The 19,061-nt window shown below is 45.7% G+C and overlaps 1 protein-coding gene across 2 annotated transcripts in view; it reads right to left on the bottom strand.

Annotated features, from left to right (window-relative positions):
• LOC133359536 (papilin-like) overlaps window positions 1-13,093 on the bottom strand; it is a 31,053-nt gene extending 17,960 nt beyond the window's left edge. For both annotated transcript variants that reach the window (XM_061577968.1, XM_061577969.1), the window contains exons 1-3: window positions 12,971-13,093; window positions 3,454-3,657; window positions 2,063-2,248 (exon numbers count right to left, since the gene is read on the bottom strand). In XM_061577968.1, the coding sequence (XP_061433952.1) occupies window positions 2,063-2,248; window positions 3,454-3,657; window positions 12,971-13,052 (472 nt within the window). In that variant the 5' untranslated portion in view covers window positions 13,053-13,093. The remainder of the gene's footprint in view (window positions 1-2,062; window positions 2,249-3,453; window positions 3,658-12,970) is intronic.
• Window positions 13,094-19,061: the final 5,968 nt, after the last annotated feature.

Below are 19,061 nucleotides of genomic sequence, written 5' to 3'. Positions count from 1 at the left end.
GGATTTGATTCCTTGCACCCGAAGGAACTTCGCAATGACACATACGGGGCTTGATTTCTCACGGAATATTTTCATATATTTTAAGGACCCACAAAACCCCCTCCTCCCCCTACCTTGTACCACCCCCACCACCCTGAGGAAGAGGTGGGGCCTCAGGAAGCAGGGAAATATTTTCTGTAACCCAGCCCAGGACGGCTCTGGCCGAAATTAAGCCGCCCCGGGCACGCCTACGTTCAACCACGTGCCCCTACAAACTCGATCAGCATGTGGTTAGTACGGAACATTAAGACATGACAGGCAAGGTTTCGGGTATTTTTCTTTCCATTCAAGCAGTAACAGTGCCATACTCTTTGGTTTTTTCGGTAAAGTCACGAAAGAACCAAAGAGTTTGGATTCCTGCAGTCACAAAAGCTTCAAATCAAGATAGTAACAGTGCCAACCTAAGCAACTGACCTTTTGGCTTATGAGAAGAAAAAGGGGGGGGGGGGGCAGAGGGCGATGGGGAAGAAAAAAACATCAGAATCAGAATATTTAGTTAGACTGGAGAAGTACAATGAGCTATGAAGCTCTTCTTCACAGACGCCCAGTAAAAGGGCCGCTGCAGCGTTGTCCGAATGAGAAAGACCGATTTATTCTGAGCAATACATCGGTGTCTATTGATCCCACCACACCTCTTCAGCGGAAGAGTAGAGAGAATACAAAGTAAAATAATCGATTTCACGTGGCCTCGTCGTCAACATCAAGAGGTCATCGTGGCCAAAGCCATCGATGCCACCACCACCGCTACCGCACCTCATCGCCAGCACCTTCCACCCTCCACCTGATCCCACAGCTGATGCACAGTCGACACGTGACCTCCAATATCTGCCCTGACAGTAGAAAAATTAAAACCTAAAATACTTTTTTCATGTTACCAGGTAAGGCCCACTGAGCTCTAAAGCTATTTTTAAGAATTCTAGATTTGAAGCTTTCGTGACTGCAAGGATTCATATTCTTGGGGTTTTTTTCGGTAAAGTCACGTAGGTAAAAAAATAAAATTAAAATTAATAAAAGTAAAATAAAAATAAAATAAAAATCACGACGTTTCGGAGGCAACACAAGCTTCCGTCTTCAGGTGGAACCGTCACAGCACGCTTGCTGTATCAAGTAAATGAGAAATTTCAAGAGATCCGACCTTGTATATATACTGGTTGAGGGGAAAGGAGCCAGGGTAGGCCCCTGGATAGGAGTTATTTTTTATTTTTAAGAAGTGACCTGGCCGCCACAAATGATAGCTCAACGAATTGGCTTATCGCACGGAAATGTATAGCAACCAAATACTCTAAATGCGTGATGTCGATTCAAAATGTGGAGGGAAAATTGGAGGAGCCGGAAAAATATCCACACGACCACAGGGAGAGAGACACTCAAACTCCAAATATATACGGCAGGCGTCAGTGTCGGGATCAAACCCACGATCTCCTGCATACCAAGCGAGGGACTTACATCTCGCCACCGCGGGCCCCCCCCCTTCCCCGTGCCATGTGCTCTTTGGTTTTTCCCTCGGTCGCCGCACTCACGTGGTGGAGACCAACCCTCCACGCACGTCCCACCGAGTGCATCTGCTTTTGTCTCACGGCATTGTAAAAGCATCAATGAACACACAAGCTCGTATCACATGTCACCTCCCCGCCCCCCGCCGTGTGACGATGATAAACCTCGCACGCCCGCAGTGTGCACAAATGCGATAGATTCCAGATAGGGTCGGTAAAGTTGGCCCCCACCCTCGCTTCGTCAAGGACAAGTGGAGTTCCACCGCAACTCCAACGGCAACACCTGGCCATTGACTCAGTAATAACCCCCACTGGTCGTGGACTCCCCCGTGTATGGAAAGGTTCCATCGGTAGCACAATCGGCATTTGCCTCGCTGTAACAGAAGAGTTAAAAAATGAAAACGCACTCAAAAAAATAGTACCGCATTTTTTTTCTATAATGGCGCGGGGCGTCTCTTTGTTCCGTACGTATCTTAAAACGCGTCAAAGCTCTGTCAGGCCGCACGTGTGGGGCCCAGCGGGGCACGGACCTCTGGTCTTGTGGCACTTGCAGCTCTCCACGCACTCCTCGGTCGTGTGGAAGTTGTTGTCGTTGCCTCCGCAGCCGCCGTAGATGAAGATCTCGCATTGGCCCGTGGTCATGTTGTAGAAGTGACGCGGGATGGCGGCCTTGCAGTTGCCAGTCTCCGGCTCAAAGCGGCACTTCTTGGGCACCTCTGCAGTGGGGGGAGGGGGAGGGGTGGTGGAGACACGGCGGGGAGTTTAAACACCGACGTGCAAGGGCAATGACGATGGCGGGGCGTGCAGATGAATGTCGCAGTGGGACTAACTTCTATGGCACATGTCGTGATGGGTACTTCAAGATTGGATGTTCAGTGCTCACCCGAGCTGCTTTGGTTTCTGGTGGCCAAACGAATACATGATGAGGTCGCACTCTTTACGCACAAATTGCTCGCCACAAAGGAACCACGAAACCTTGCTGATCTCGTCAAGGAGCATAAACCATCGTGCAAACTCCGACCATCCTCGCAGCGGATTTTGGCTAACCAAGACGGTCACCGCATCACGCGCTTTCAGATGCAGCCGTCTGGAATGCTCTTCCGTCCGCTATTAGTAAGCCAAAGGACGTATGGACTTTCAAATCTAGTTTCTAAACTAATTTCTTTATAACTGCTTTTTGTGTTTAGTGTGTTGTCCTTCCCCCGCACCTCTGATTAACACTGTTGTCTACGTAAGGTGCGAAACAAGTTCAACAAACATAAATAGTGCTGGTGGCAAGCGGGCGTTCTCTTCACAACCACGTGCTCAGTGGCTCATCAATTTGTGAATATGTGTTTGTTCAAAATGTGTTGCATACTTCTCAACATGCAACAAACCTGAAATTTGGCATGTGGGTAGCTTGCAGACTATACACCATGCAAAAAGTATAAAAATAAACTTTTATATATTTTTTTTTGGGGGGGGGGCGCAATAATGGATATATTTGCATGGCAAGTGAGCGGTGACGTCACATCTGTGATGTCACCCGCATGCGGCAGCGTTACGCAGTGTGCCTGCTAACGTCACGCATCACCCCCCCCCACCCTCCGTGTAGGCCGTGTATTACTCCAAGACCAGAATCCAAGTCTCGGGCGAAGCCGGGTAGTAAAGCTAGTATAAGATATAGTATTCTGACCCCGTGGGCCAAATTCTATGGGTTAGGAAAAAACACAATATCTCGCCCTGGCACGTGGGGCCCTTCGGCATGTGTGGCCCTCCAGCACGTGAGGCAACCAGGGGTTATGTACGTACTCTACATTGAACTTCTTTCACGCCATGCGCAGCCGACCCCGCTAATCGGATTGTGCGGGGGAAGCTCAACAAACTGCCTGCGCGCTCGTTTCCCTCGATAGCCAGCGGCGGTGTGGGTGTGGGCACCTACTCTGCACTGTTTTGCAGGCGATGCGGCACTCCGTTTCTGTCTTGAAGTTGTTGGCGTTGCCGTGGCAGCCGCCAAAGTTGAACTTCTGGCAGCGCTGCGTGTAGCGGTTGTAGAAGTAGCGCGGGATGATGGCCTGGCAGGGCCCAATCTCTCTGTCCATCGTGCAGATGGCGCGTATGGAAAGCTCATCATCGCTCTCGTCGCCTGCAGGGAGAACGGGGAGGACCCAATAACAAAAAAACTATTTTGTTTGCGCATGTTTACGTTGAACTTCTTTCGTACCATGTGTAGTATGGTTCCCGGGAGACTTGACACGTAGTTGGAGGCACACGCTTATTTATTAACACCAGCACGTAACTCGGAAGCTTACAGTAACTGAAGGGGTATCGGCCCCTTCACCCGTCTAGCTACGGAACACAACAGCCTAGCTCACAGCTAGCTTACACCTAGGTTACGGCACCCCGAATACCCAGACCCGCTCTTAGAAGAGCGTCGGTTCTGGGCTCTGGGGGCCACGCCGCTGGCTTGCCTGGTCGGTCCTTAAAAGGACAGCGATCCCAGGGAGTTCCAGGGTCGGTCTAGCTGGTCTTCTTTCTTCACTGGTTACAGCTTAACACTAGACCCAGAACCCTTCGGCTCACCGCCTTAAATAGCCATCTCACCCCTGAGGGGAGGGGCTGTGGGGGATCGAAGCGTACGGCGAGGACGTCGCTGCGAGCACCTGCCCCGCGTACCGACGTAGCCACGCCCATTGTGTTTGTTTGCCATCCGCGGCAAGTCTAAATCCGGCCGTCCACAACGGCTCTACACATGCATTGCCAACCGTGATAACACTGGTCAACAAAAAAATCTGGCCTGGACTTTTGCAGCTGTTTTAGACTAATTTCAGGGTGCTGATTCCAAATCTGATCTCAGATTTGCTCTATCACATTTCATTTTTATGCTATCGGCATACCCCATTTTCATTGATTTTACCCGAAATTAACTCTTTCACTTATGATTGCAAGTTGTTTCGAGTCAGTGACTGCTTTAGTGTTAAAATATGGTGCTGTATATTTAGGATAGTGTGTTTATAATTTCATTTTATGTAGATATCCAGATTTATTTAATATTTTTCTTCTGCAGTTTTGATTGAAAATTCAATATTTGATATTTCAAAAACCTGATGTGATGTACAAAAACTGATGCCAGATTTGGAATCAGCACCCCAAAATTACCTTAAAACCGTTGGAATACCTTATGCCAGAAAAAGTGTGTTGACCAGTGTAATCGGAGTTAAGGGCCCACTGAGCTGAATACCTCTTCAGACGCGACCTGACTGCCACAAATTATAGCGTAACGAAGTGGCGGCTTATAACGTAGAAGTGCATGGCAGCCGAATGCTCTATAAATGCACGTTGATTCTAAACGTGGAGCGGAAAACCCGGAGGACCCGGAGAAAAATCCACACGACCACGGGGAGAGAAACTGCAAATATACAGCAGGCGTCAGGGTCGGAATCGGGTTCGAACTCACGACCTCCTGCATACCAGGTGAGCTAGCTAACATCTCGCCACCGCGGCACCATTCTAACCACTGTGGCACCCCGGGGCTTAACTCCCGTCGTAGAAACGATGGTTTATGCACCGTACATATTTGTCTCACCAATGTCGTGTTCAATCACAATGCCGCAGGTGACAACAACACGCTCACCCGCCCAGCCACTCAGTCACTCATGCAAGTCAAGACGCTGCTTCTCTTTCTGCTTCTTCCCTCGCAGTGCTCGACTGTGGAATTCCCTCCTTCCACCATCGTCTCTGTTGCTGATATATATTTTAATAATGATTGGCCTTGCTCGATTGAACAAACACGTTAAACAAGTTTTTATTACAATTTTGGCAAGTGCTGTTGGTTGCTAGCCGTTTTAATGTTTTGGGTCAATGCTCAGCCTCTGTGTTGAAAAAATGTGTGCGGTATTTATGGTATTCTTAGAGCTATCGTGAAGGCTCATCCATAAAACACATTCCTGCGGAGGGAGCTGGTAGGAACGTTGGGTTGCTCGATCAATGGCCAGGGTCAATGGCGGCGCGGTGTATTCCGCAAATATGCCCGACTGAGGGCGGGCACAAGCCGGCGTGAGTAGGTTAAACGTTGAATTTTATAAGGGCACCACGGGGTGAGCAGCCCCTCCCCACCCAGCCCCACCCCTCCCACCCCCCACCCAGCCCCCCCCCACCAAGCCCCTCCCCACCCTCCCCTCCCCACCCAGCCCCTCCCCACCCAGCCCCACCCTCCCCACCCAGCCCCTCCCCACCCTCCCCTCCCCACCCCCTCCCCACCCTCCCCTCCCCACCCAGCCCCTCCCTGCACGACGGACACAATAATGCCCTGTGGGCTGGTGTAACCAGGAGGTTCCTACCAGTATTACTTCATTGGTCAAGTTCATTGTGGAATGACGCACAAACATGTTTCAACTAATTCGGTAGCAGTGTAAGAACATATTTTCTCTCCATGTGTGTCTTTGAGTTCAACGTACGATATTTTTACTTTTAAGATCATACCCCAGTGAGAGTCGCCGCATTCTCTGGATTATTGCATGTTTGTTTGTGCGACCCTATTTAAATTACATTATTGACACAGAGCACAAGTTTGGGGTGCATCTTACTCTCTGGTGCATATTATAGTAATTTGAAGGATACAATATGTACGTGCATTCTTTTTGCTAGCCTTAACAAACATTTGGCAAATTGCAACCGTGCATTTTTAATCGAAACAAGAGGTAAAACAAATTTTGTATCAACTTCTCATCTGACAAATGTAATTTATTGTTTTCTCCCCAGACTCAGAGCTTGCGCGCCACGCTTTCGGGGGTTATAATGTTTACCGCTGGATATATTTATGTACACCGACATAATAAATATCGCTGTGCCCTATTTAAAAGCGTGTAATTTAATACTGCTGCTTCATACAAAAAAAAAACTCCCGATAGCTTTCATGTAATATCTTTACAAAAAGAATAAAAACACCATCACAATATAAATGGTGTAACATTGTTATATTCATTAATAAATTAGCTCAGTTATTTGTTTGCATGTAACTATCGCAATATGCGACTGCGCGTTGCTTAATGTCCCAAAACGCAAATGGCTAATGATGAAGCAAACTCATGCTTCATTGATTTCACCCTGTCATGCATGTATTATTATTATTAGAGTAAAAAAAACCCTCGCCGTTATTATTGTTGTAGTAATGTGATTTTTCGTCAAAGGAACACAGTTAGCGAGTTTATTTCGGTTGACGCGTATTTGTGAGCCAAGAGGTTTCAATGACGAAATCCCCGAATAGCGTCTCAAGGGCTTGCGAACAAAGTTCGTTCGTGTTCATCACGATGGACAGTCAGCTTCCCAGTTTAACACGGAGGCTTTCGCGACCAATATCGTCCATGATAGAGTTTATTTGGGTGAGATCGCTTAAATATATGTGTCGTTAAACCCCGCCACCACCACCCGACAAACCAACTAGTAAGGGTTTATATTCTTGGTTTTTTTCCGGTAAAGTCACGTAGGTAAAACATTTAAACTAAAATTAATAAAAGTAAAATAAAAATCACGACGTTTCGGAGGCAACACAAGCTTCCGTCTTCAGGTGGAACCGTCACAGCACGATAGCTGTATCAAGTAAGGGTTGTCACGTAATCAGAACGTGGCCAATTCGTCACCCATTTATCGGCACACATTTATCTATTTATGAGATCCAACCCCCCACCCCAAAAAAAAAAAACCTCTATCACGTGTGAGCTTTCCCACCAGCCGGTGCCAAATCTCACCGCCACAGAGCGTACCTGCCCGGAGTAACCCGGCCGTCCACCGACGTCCCATAGAGAGGAGGGTGGCAGCGTGCGCCGGAGAGAGGAGGGGGGGGGGGGGGGCTCCGACGCACGGCTCACCGTGGCCGAAACGCCAAGAGGTCCCAGCGGCACGCCTCGCGAGACGTGGCGGGCAAGGGTTCATTCCAAACACGAGCGCGCCACTTATAGCGTTCATGCGCAGCCTTGCCCGCATTCACCATTGCCTTAACCGCAGGTCTTGATATTGGGGAATTCGCAGGGTTAAAGAAGTAATAACTGACGGTCCCTTTATCAATCCACTGTGGGACGAAGGTCTCCCCAATACACGTGTGTCGTGCGGATTCGTTCGACTATGCTGCACCACGGTGTGGTGAGAGTAGCTACCCGTCGGAGGCCGTTGACTGCGAGAAGGGCTGGGTGCAGATGCGGCACTTGTCGTAGTAAAAATAAAAAATATTTATAATACTAATATTACAAATATTACAAAAAAATACATAGGGGGAACATAGACATGGAGTAGGGAGAGAGGGGGTATAGAGAGAGGGGGTATAGAGAGAGGGGGTAGAGAGAGAGGGGGGTAGAGAAAGAGGGGGGTAGAGAGAGGGGGTAGAGAAAGGGGGTAGAGAGAGCAGGTAGAGAGAGAGGGGGGTAGAAAGAGGGGGTAGAGAGAGGGGGTAGAGAGAGGGGGTAGAGAGAGCAGGTAGAGAGAGCAGGTAGAGAGAGAGGGGGTAGAAAAAGGGGGTAGAGAGAGGGGTGCTAGAGAGAGAGGGGGTAGAGAGAGAGGGGGGGTATAGACAGAGGGGGGTAGAGAGAGAGAGAGTGGGGTAGAGAGAGAGGGGGTATAGAGAGAGGGGGTAGAGAGAGAGGGGGGTAGAGAGAGAGGTGGGTAGAGAGAGAGGTGGGTAGAGAGAGGAGGGTAGAGAAAGGGGGTAGAGAGAGAGGGGGGTAGAGAGAGGGGGTAGAGAGAGGGGGTAGAGAGAGGGGGTATAGAGAGAGGGGGTAGAGAGAGAGGGGGTAGAGAGAGAGGGGGTAGAGAGAGAGGTGGGTAGAGAGAGAGGGGGGTAGAGAGAGGGGGTAGAGAGAGGGAGCTAGAGAGAGGGGGTAGAGAGAGGGGGTAGAGAGAGAGGGGTAGAGAGAGAGGGGGTAGAGAGAGAGGGGGGTAGAGAGAGAGGGGGGTAGAAAGAGGGGGTAGAGAGAGAGGGAAGGGGTAAGGAGAGCAGAGCGTGATTTCTTTCGTGACATTTTTCATTAAAAAAGGGGGGGGGGGGGGTTTACATAAAGCCAAGCATTAAAAAAAAAACGAAATGATGAACGAAGCAAAATGCCGACTACACCGAGCATCTTCTAGTTTCCTCTGATCGTAAAAGGAAAAAAAGAGAGCAGCGGGCTTGGTGAAGCTATGGAGGGGGGTGGGGCAGGAGAGGTTCACACATCATTCGCTACCGCCTGTCTTTGCCTTGTGAGGCAGTTGATCTCAGGTCACTCGGTTCGTAGTGCAGTGCACCAGCCGCTGCATGAACGCTCCCTCCACTGACTTTATACCCTTGACAAAACCAAGGACACTTCAACAATGTCGACGTAACCTTCCACGTCTGCATGCTCGTATCTCATAAATAGTTGTCGTTGTTTTATAATGTACTTGTACTGGCCCGGAGGAGTGGAGGTTTTTTGTTCTTCATTTATTCTTCACGAATGTTTCAGCATTTTTCACGAACAAACGTGTGCGCGGGCGAACGAAAACAATGTTATTGTCATCATCATAATAATAATAGAGCAACTTTTTCAATAAGACAAACATTTGATAAGGAGTGTCATTTATCCTTCGCTCATGTTTTACATTTTTCACGAACAAACGTGTGCGTGGACAAACGAAAGCAATATATTGCCATCATCATCATCATAATAATGATAGAGCAACTTTTTCAATAAAAAAACATTTGATGAGTGTAATTTATCCTTCGCTCATGTTTTGCATTTTTCACGAACAAACGTGTGCGTGGACAAACGAAAGCAATATATTGCCATCATCATCATAATAATGATAGAGCAACTTTTTCCATAAAACAAACATTTGATAAGGAGTGGCATTTATCCTTCGCTCATGTTTTACATTTTTCACATACAAACGTGTTTTACCGTCACCATCATAATAACGATAGAGCGACTTTTCGCAAAGAAAAACTAAAATTTGATAAGGGGTGTGTCACACTTGTTCCACAACACTCCACAACACCGACATGCCCTTGGAAGGGTCGAGGGGTGCAAGATAAACTCTTAAGCGCAGCGTGACATTTTAAATAACCTTGTTTTTCTGCTCAGATTATAGTGACATTGTTTTTCACTGCCGTTTTCCCTCTTAAATCTACACCGTCCGTTTAACAGGTCGCTTTAGCGCACTCTCCACCGTGTACAGCAAACAAATTCAGTTGGACGGTTAACTCAAATGGCTTATAACTACGCCATTAAATATTCTTATTTTTAAAACATTACGTAACGTGATTTAAAGCTTTCGTGACTGCAGGGATTCATAGTCTTGGTTCTTTCGGTAAAGTCACGTAGAAGGGAAATAATAATATTTCGTAACGTGTTGTCACAAACTCAGCGCTTTTTTTTATTAGGTCGGTGAATCCGATCACCCTCATGTTTTATTGGCGAAGCTAAAATGTCAAATACATAACTAGGTGGAGTGTGAAACATGGCTAAGGGGCGATTAAACATTCACGTAAGATAACCACCAGGCAGCTTTTTGTGGTTGTCCTGGCAAAGGTCTCACACGTGTTTCCAGTTTAGGCCCCGTGCTGTTCAGTGTGATGTCCGACGTTTTTGCTCCATATGCTGGGAGCTTCTTCAGCAACTGATTGGGCATAGTTTCATGTTCTCCCTCGATTATATTAAGGTGCATCACCCTGACATGCTAAATAAATAAATAATACATCTTTCCCAAATGTGTCCCTCCACAAAAAAGTTAATTTTGTATTTTTCCTGCATCTCATTGGTTGCACGGCCTTCTTAACAGCAGCACTGTTCGATACAAGCAAACTCTGGAGCAGTTTTGATATTCAGCGTCTCACCAGCAGAGTCATGATTGCTCAAACCAATACTGGTGAACTGCTGAAACTTGTAAAGGCAAGGGACCCCTACAAGAGAGCCCTCTCCGGTATCACAACATATGCACACGCGACCAGCTCCGTATGCCACACGTGTGACGAAGCTAACGGTGAACTTTGGCCGGTCGACACCAAACATCATCAGCAGCAGCAGCAGCAGAACGGCGACTACGAAGCTGAGAGAGACCGCGCGCGCGTGAGCGGCTCCGTGAGTTCTTGTAGAAGAAGCTCGCGGGACGCGGATTGAAACTTCGGTGCCCGAATCGCCACGCGGTGCAAGCCGGAGAGAACAAGTATAAGCAGTAAAAACAGTTTTTCACTATAAATCCTTTATATGCGTGGCGGCTAGAGTCCTCTCGTCCTCTGGCTTGAGATGGCTGCCACCTATGGGTCAGATGATTGTCTGCCAGTATTAAGCAATTGGTAATTAAATATTTAATTTGTTTTCCCTAAACAGTGTAAAATTTTGGAAAAAAATTTTCACGAACATTAATTGTCTGGCACAACGAGTCTGTGTGCAAAATGTCAGCTCGATTGGATCACGGGAAGTGGGTTAAAAAACGACCGAAAGATTTGCACGGTCGTAAGCAAGCAAGCAAGCACGCAAGCACGCAAGCAAGCAAGCGAACTTAATATAAAGGATTAAAAAAAAAACACACGGGAGAAATACGCCATTTTTTAATTCACAATGCAGAACTTTAAACCATTGCAAACATTCTCTCTCTTCTCTCCCTCCCGAGAAGCCCCGGTCACGATGTATTTCAGAATGCAAGATGAATTACGCCCACGCACAAAAAAATACACAATTCACCGGGTCCCCGATTGCACGTGAGGTTTTTGAACAATTAATAATGAGACCGGCGGGTATTAAAATTGCATTACCTGTCATCCCGATAAGTTGTGTGTATTTTTAAATCACCACGAGCACAATCGTTAAAATCAGTGCGTAACTATACTCTTCGGTTGTTTTGGCAAAGTCACGTAGGTATAAAATAAAACAAAATAAATTAAATCACGACGTTTCAGCAATTGTGTCTTGCTGTGGTTGTCCCACCTGATGACGGACGCTTGTGTTGCGCCCGAAACGTCGTGATTTAATGTATTTTATTTTATATCTACGTGACTTTACCGAAAGAACCAAAGAGTATGGATGCCTGCAGTCACGAAAACTTAAAATCCAGATTCCTTAGAGCCTAGTCTCACATGGGTTGGACCAGAGGAAAACGGTCTCGGGTGTGGACCAATCAACTTCAAGGACAGCTATATTTGATCATAGTTATGTTTTTGTTTGCATTATGGCTGCAGGTATTGTGGTCTATGCAAACATGACTTCTTGTAAAAAAACTGTCAGTTTTGTTGCCAGATAGAAGGGTAAAAAAACAATTATCAGTTATAATTGTCTTAAAACTGCATATATTCCCTAATTCACGTGTTCCTATTTCTGTCTCTCAATATAATTCTAAATGTGTATCTCCATGCATCCATACGTAGATTTAAGTTTTTGTAAATGTTGTGTTTGCTACTGATCATGTTACAAACCACATTTGTGATTCATGTCATCATAATAGCATTGCAAAGTATATGGAGTTATTGGAAAGTGTTTAATCATTAATATTGGTATATTGCATTCCACGACCTAATTGAGTTTAAATTTCGATTTCTCGACAGACCTGTTTCTTCACCTGAGGACGGCTGCTTGCGTTGTGGCCGAATCGTCGTGAGAATTATTTTATTATGTTATATTTTTATTATTTTATTACTTCCCTTCTACGTGACTTTACCGAAAGAACCAAGAGTATGTGGCCGCTATAAATTTCCACGTGATAAGCTACTTCATTTAACTATCAGAGAATTATAACTGTTAAGAAAAATAGCTGTATAACTCAGTGGGCCTTACCTGGTAGAAAAAAATGATTTTTTTTTTCAATATAGGTTTTAGTGTCTACTGTCAGGGCACATATTGGAGGTCATCTGCCGACTGTGCATCTGCTGTGGGATCAGGCGGCGGGTGGAAGATTTAGTTGTAGTTTTTTTTGGAATAGGCGACTTTGGAATTAAACTGAACGACAAATTTGAGGAGGGATCCGTAACGCAAACGCGCTCACCTCCACAACCACCGCTCCCCGACACGCACGCAAAGAGAGACACTTACGGGACGGACACGCATCCACAAAGAACACGACACAAAGAGTTGGTCGAACCAACTCTAGAGTTGTGCCGCGTGGTTTTTCTTTCTTCTTGTTGTTGTTGTTGTTCGCCACGATTGTCCGACGTTTCGCCGCACGAGCTGGGAGTCTCTTTCCATGAACGTCTCCCTATACCGGCCACCTCGCCCCGAACCATTCTTCGGTAGCCGTCTTCATTGATTCGAGTGCTGCAGAAGCTCCCCCGGCAACGTGGAGCGAAACGTCGGAACATCAACACCGAACAGGCGGGTGTACACACACGCCCAAAACCACACGGGGTTGACACACAGTCGCCAATAACCGCGCTACAAAAACCCATTGTACGCAAGCAAGCAGTAGCAGTACGTTAAAAACTTCACACCACCCCCCCCCCCCCCGGTTTTGACTCCCTCACTCACCCGTGACTTCTTGCGAGTTGCAGGTGATGGCCGTGTACGCCAGGAGGTAGGAGAACAACGTGGCAGAAGTCATCGTCAACATCGTCGTCTCTTCGATGCCGTCGTCTCACTCACGAGATGTGTTAATGAGCTGAACGAGGATTTCTGTCCGTCGGCTCTGGCTGGATAAGTCGGTCGGGTTTCCGCCTGTTCCCCCTTTTTATTCTTTTTCTGCTGCCGCTGCTCTGTATAAACTTTCACCGCCCACACCCCCGCCCCCCCCCAAAGTACACACACGCGCAACCCACCCAAAACCCACCGCAACACACACACAGACACAAACAGAAAACCCCGAGGAAAGTATGCTTAGTGTGTAAAAACACACGCAGTTTGTGGGCGTAAACGTCCAACTTGAATGCGCTTAAAGAGTAAGCCAAGAAGATAATGAGTGTATGTGTGTGTCATCACGCTTTATGTATTACTAAGCACATTCTTTAAAGATAACCCCCCCCCCCCGTCCTCCACCCCACCCACACATCGGAACAACAGCCTCAGTAAGTCTCAAGCCTCATGGGATCTGAGCTCCTGTCAACAACCTGATGATGCTACTCGCGTAGCCCCGCTCTCTGCCCCGATCATGAGTGTAGCACGGGGCCAGTTTAAAAACAAATTACCGGAGACAAAATCCTCCTAATTTTCACAACAGCTTCTGGTTGCCACCAGGTCTGTCCAGGGCAAACCGGGACGTTTCGTAACCGAACTGTTATTCCACACTCGTATTTACATACGAGCTTCATTTCATCCCGCGGGCTCTATTGATGTGGTCAAATAAATAAATTAATAAATTATTTAACTAATTAGAAAAGAAGCAGCGGGTCCACTGGGATGCACTATCTCATGAACAAGGCTATCGCTCAATTGAAGTTTGGGTTTTTTTTTTTTACCGTAGTAGACACATTATGTTACGCACGGAATATCATGGCCTGGATTTAGCGGGAGAGGGAGGGGGGGGAAGGGACATTTATCCACGGTCCAAGATTCAGATCGGCCCATGAAAAAAAATAATACGTCAGTTTTCGTTATTGGCAAATATGTGACTGTTTCGTCATTATTTGAATATGAAGCATACATAAATAAAACGATTAATTAATTGATTTCTGGTTTTATTTTTAAATCCTTTATATTAAGTTCACTTGCTTGCTTGCTTACGACCGTGCAAATCTTTCGGTCGTTTTTTAACCCACTTCCCGTGATCCAATCGAGCTGACATTTTCCACACAGACTCGTTGTGCGTGACAATTAATGTTCGTGAAAATTTTTTCCAAAATTTTACACTTTTTAGGACAAAAATATTATATTTAATTACCAATTGCTTAATGCTGCCATGCAATCATTTGACCCATAGGTGGCAGCCATCTCAAGCCAGAGGACGAGAGGACTCTAGCCGCCACGCATATAAAGGATTTATAGTGAAAAACTTTGTTTTTACGGATTATACTTGTTTTAGGTTTTAATTTCATCCTTCAATTTTCTCCGTGTGACACTGAGGGTTGGGAATTATATAAGTGTCTTTATGTGTATGGGGATGGTGTCTTTTTTTCTGCCCTAGTGTCAGGGACATAGATACCAAAAATGTGGCTTCGGTGAACGAGTTATAGGCCGAGCATGGTGAGGGCATCTTGCACGCATAGAATAAACCACCTCAATGAACCGGACACGCACGTACCACGATGCACATAACAACAAACGGGTCTTCCGTCTCATCCTAAGCTGCACGAACAGGAGCCGATAGCACACTTGCGTTAGGCTGCCGATGTTTAAATCTTCATTCAGTTTCAATTATTAGGTATAGCCCTGTGAGCCGTGCCGCAACAAACAAAAACATGAACAAGGAGCATCTTAAAGTGACTACGCGCAACAGAAAAATTCAGGAAAAAACAGCAAAGTCTTCCAGAATACCACATACCGACGTTCAAATTTAATCGTACCACTTGTATAGCAAAATACTAAACAAATATTAGACCAATTTTGCTTTCAAAATCAGCGTGCAGTGAAATGGTTTGAAAATTAGCAGCCTACTCACTTTAATCGGTACGTCTGACCTCTGTGATTGCCAACAAGGGTTTTGCCACCAAGTACTAAGTCATGTTTTACAGAGGGGTCAAATACTTATTTCCCTCATTAAAATGCAAATCAATTTATAACATTTTCGACATGCGTTTTTCTGGATTTTGTTGTTGTTATTCTGTCTCTCACTGTTCAAATTAACCCACCATTAAAATTATAGACTGATCATTTCTTTGTCAGTGGGCAAACGTACAAAATCAGCAGGGGAACGTCATTCTTAATTACGACTGCTGTGTTGGTGCAGCCCTAGGTGTTACCTGTGGGGGGAATAAGCCACATTTATCCGACATTTCGAAAATCCCAACAGACGTTTGAATGTTTCATACTCTTTTTTTAAAACGCTTCACTTAAAGCTTATTTTTATCTAAGTTTTAACTTTACGTGATTGATAACTACACTGATTTTGGAAGGAGCAAAAACGAACCTACACTTTCTTCTTGGTTCTTTCGGTAAAGTCACGTAGAAGGGAAGTAATAAAATAATAAAAATAAAACATAATAAAATAAAGCTGCAAGCTTATATATAAGCTCCTAGCTTGGCATTGTCTCATTCTTCACCTGAAGACGGCTGCTTGCGTTGTAGCCGAAACGTCGTGAGAATTATTTTATTTTATTATGTTTTATTTTTATTATTTTATTACTTCCCTTCTACGTGACTTTACCGAAAGAACCAAGAAGATGAATCTCTGCAGTCACGAAAGCTTTAAATCGGAACCTACACTAGTTTCGCAGAATGCACAAACTGCACTCTTCCAGAACTTTTTTTGCTTGGTAAACATATATTTATCTGCACGTGTTTTCAATTCTAATTCTCGTTAAACAAATATAACCTTCGTGGAATCTGCGAACGATCAACTGAAGTTTTCGGCAAACATTCCGAATATGCATAACAATAATTCGGCCTCGTTGTTTTTTGTTTCTGTTAAAAAGTAAAACAAGCAACAACGCTGAACCCAAGTTACAACAGACCCATACTTCACCCGAGTCTGAGCGCTTCTTGCCTCCCTAGCAACAAAGCTCCTGCAAAGTATATGTTGAGCAAAGATTCAACTTACATTGATTATAATGGCCCAGTAAATAAATAAAAAAAATTATCCTTTACCTTCCGTCAATGCAGTCGGTCACAGGGTTCACATTTTCACTCCCAACACGGCGTTCTGGGGTGTTCCGGCCCGTTTCCACCACCGCTGAGAACACCACAGTATATATAGAGGACTGCAGAGCTTGGGCAATTGTTGGTAGCTCCGGCTAACCATGCGGCTGTCCCTGTCACCTTCCCGCTCGTCTGTGGTTCCTCCTCACGCCTTTGAGTCGTTATCTCTCTTAGTCGAGAGTGCATCCTGCGGTGTGGTCGCGCGTTACAAATTTATTTCTTATTACTCTTTAAAATGAGACGCCAATTCGGTGTGAACCTAACCCTTGTTCTCAGGATGTTTAGCAACGTGTAGATGAATTTTAATGCATTGATTATATCGTATTCAAATTTCGATTTAAAGCTTTCGTGACTGCAGGGATTCATCTACTTGGTTCTTTCAGTAAAGTCACGTAGAAGGGAAGTAATAAAATAATAAAACATAATAAAATAAAATAATTCTCACGACGTTTCGGCTACAACGCAAGCAGCCGTCTTCAGGTGAGAATTATTTTATTTTTATTATTTTATTACTTCCCTTCTACGTGACTTTACCGAAAGAACCAAGCAGATATATCGTACTCGTTGTGTGAACACTAATCGCATTGTGGTCTGGGCGATGCGTTGGTTAAATTTATTTCATTGCTGTCATGTGTTTGACTTGTTTAGCTTTTATCATGATTGTCACCCAAATCAGACTTATCCTGGTCTCCTGAGTTATCGCCTCGTTGAACTCAAATTCAACTTGACTCAATGATTAGCAGCATCAGCAGAATTAGTAACAGCAGCAGGAGTAACAGCATCAGCAACTCCATGATTATCATTATCATCGTCATTATCGTCATCAGCAGTATTATCAGCAGCATCAATACGAAAGTCGGCAGCAGAAGCAGAATCATCAGCAGCAACATCATCAATCTTGAGTTCTCACTAGGTTAAACAAATACATTTTAACACGTAGGCTTTCGCGGCAATTATTATCCATCTACAAGGTTTTTTGGATTAGATCCCATAAATAAAAAAAATACTTGATTTTGTTCTGGGTTACCTATGAGCTTTAATACCATTCTATTCTGGATCAAGGGTCAATGTGTTTCTGGGAGAATAAAAATTTACATCTGAAACTAAATTTTCAAGATCGTGATCCGGGCTGTTAATGTGTTTTTCTCAAAAAAGAGCCTGGACTACCTTATGGAAACATGTGTTGCGCCATACCAAGGCGCTATAAGCAGCTTACCTGCCACCACGCTCACGGGCCTACAGGAGGCAGCCGAGAGAGAGTGAGGTGTGTAGGGGTTGACCAAAGGTCAAACCTCCTCCCCCCTGGGGGGCCCGTGACCGGAGGTTGACACCCTAGACCCCCCCAGGGGTTAGAGGCTGAGGGGGGATGGGCTTCCCCCACACCTTCCTAAGACTCCTTAAGATATAAGACCCTCTAAGACCTTTCAGAAGGTTATGGAGGGGGGGTCATGAGGGGAGGGGTAAGCCCGACCTGGAGATAAAAAGCCGACCCTCTGAACGTGTCCAGCAGTGTTCGCCAACTCAAGCTTGAAGACATCTGAAGACCTGAAGACTGGATCAGCACCCGGGAACCCTAAACCGAGGCACTCGTTAGAGCCGGGTTGTAGCGGACCCCAGGTAGCTCGGACACCCTGGGGCCCTCCCCGAGGCTCTGGTCAGAGCCGGGGTGTAGCGGACCAGGGGTAAGCCCCGTACCCTGCCTGGGACGGGTCGGTCCAGTCTTCCTTTAGACGCCGTGGCAAGGGACCGGTGTGTAGAGTAGCCCGGAGTGTGTAGGACGCGCTAGAAGGGTTGAAGGGGCCGTTTCCCATTCGTGTTACAGTTGCGATTAACAGAGTTGTTATAATAAACGCGTTACCTCCAGCAGACGTCTCCGTGTGGTTAGTTATAGACACAGCACATGTATTTTTGGATGGTTACTGTTTATTTGTACAGCTATTATATTAGCTGCGCCTAAACCTAGCAGAGTTTGTAAATCTACAGCAATGTCTACCAGAGGTGGGACAAAGTCATTGTTATGCAAGTCCAAGTCGAGTCTGAAGTCATCAAATTCATGACTCGAGTCTGACTCGAGTCCAAGTCACATGACTCGAGTCCACACCTCATAGGTGGGACAAAGTCATTGTTATGCAAGTCCAAGTCGAGTCTAAAGTCATCAAATTCATGACTCGAGTCTGACTCGAGTCCAAGTCACATGACTCGAGTCCACACCTCTGATGTCTACACAGGTTAGTGTGGTAGCCTTGGGCCACATTCCATGGCGTGCCTCGTGATAATTATAGCTGGACTCTCAGTTTGCCTCTTTGTTCCTTGGCACCGTGAGCGATGATGATGACGAATGGATCATTGCTGATGGACTGAGGATGATGATGATGGCGACAACAATGACTACTCTTGATTTGAAACTTATGTGACTGCAGGATATACTCTTTGGTTCTTTCGGTAAAGTCACGTAGAAAAAAAAAAAAATAAATAATAGAATACGACGTTTCGATTGCAACACAAGCAACCATCATCAGGTAGAACTAAATTTGAAAGAGACAGAACATAGACACGGAGACACACAAGCAGAGAGACAACACAGACACACAACATAGACATAGAGACCCAATGCCTCTGTGTCGAGGCCTTAAATAGAGAGGGGGGGGGAGTTGGGCAGAGAGAGAGAGGTGGGTCTGTTGTCTGTCTCTGTGTTGTCTGTCTCTGCTTGTATGTCTGTGCCTCTCCGTGTCCGTGTTTTGTCTCTCAAATTTAGTTCTACCTGATGATGGTTGCTTCTATTGCAATCGAAACGTCGTAATTTATTATTTTATTTTATTTCTACGTGACTTTA

The sequence above is a fragment of the Lethenteron reissneri genome, chromosome 65, assembly GCF_015708825.2.
Source record: "Lethenteron reissneri isolate LAM-NWPU_2019-01 chromosome 65, ASM1570882v1, whole genome shotgun sequence".
NCBI lineage: Eukaryota > Metazoa > Chordata > Hyperoartia > Petromyzontiformes > Petromyzontidae > Lethenteron > Lethenteron reissneri.
Note: the sequence above shows the minus strand (reverse complement) of the source record. Positions and strands in the feature narration are given on the sequence as shown.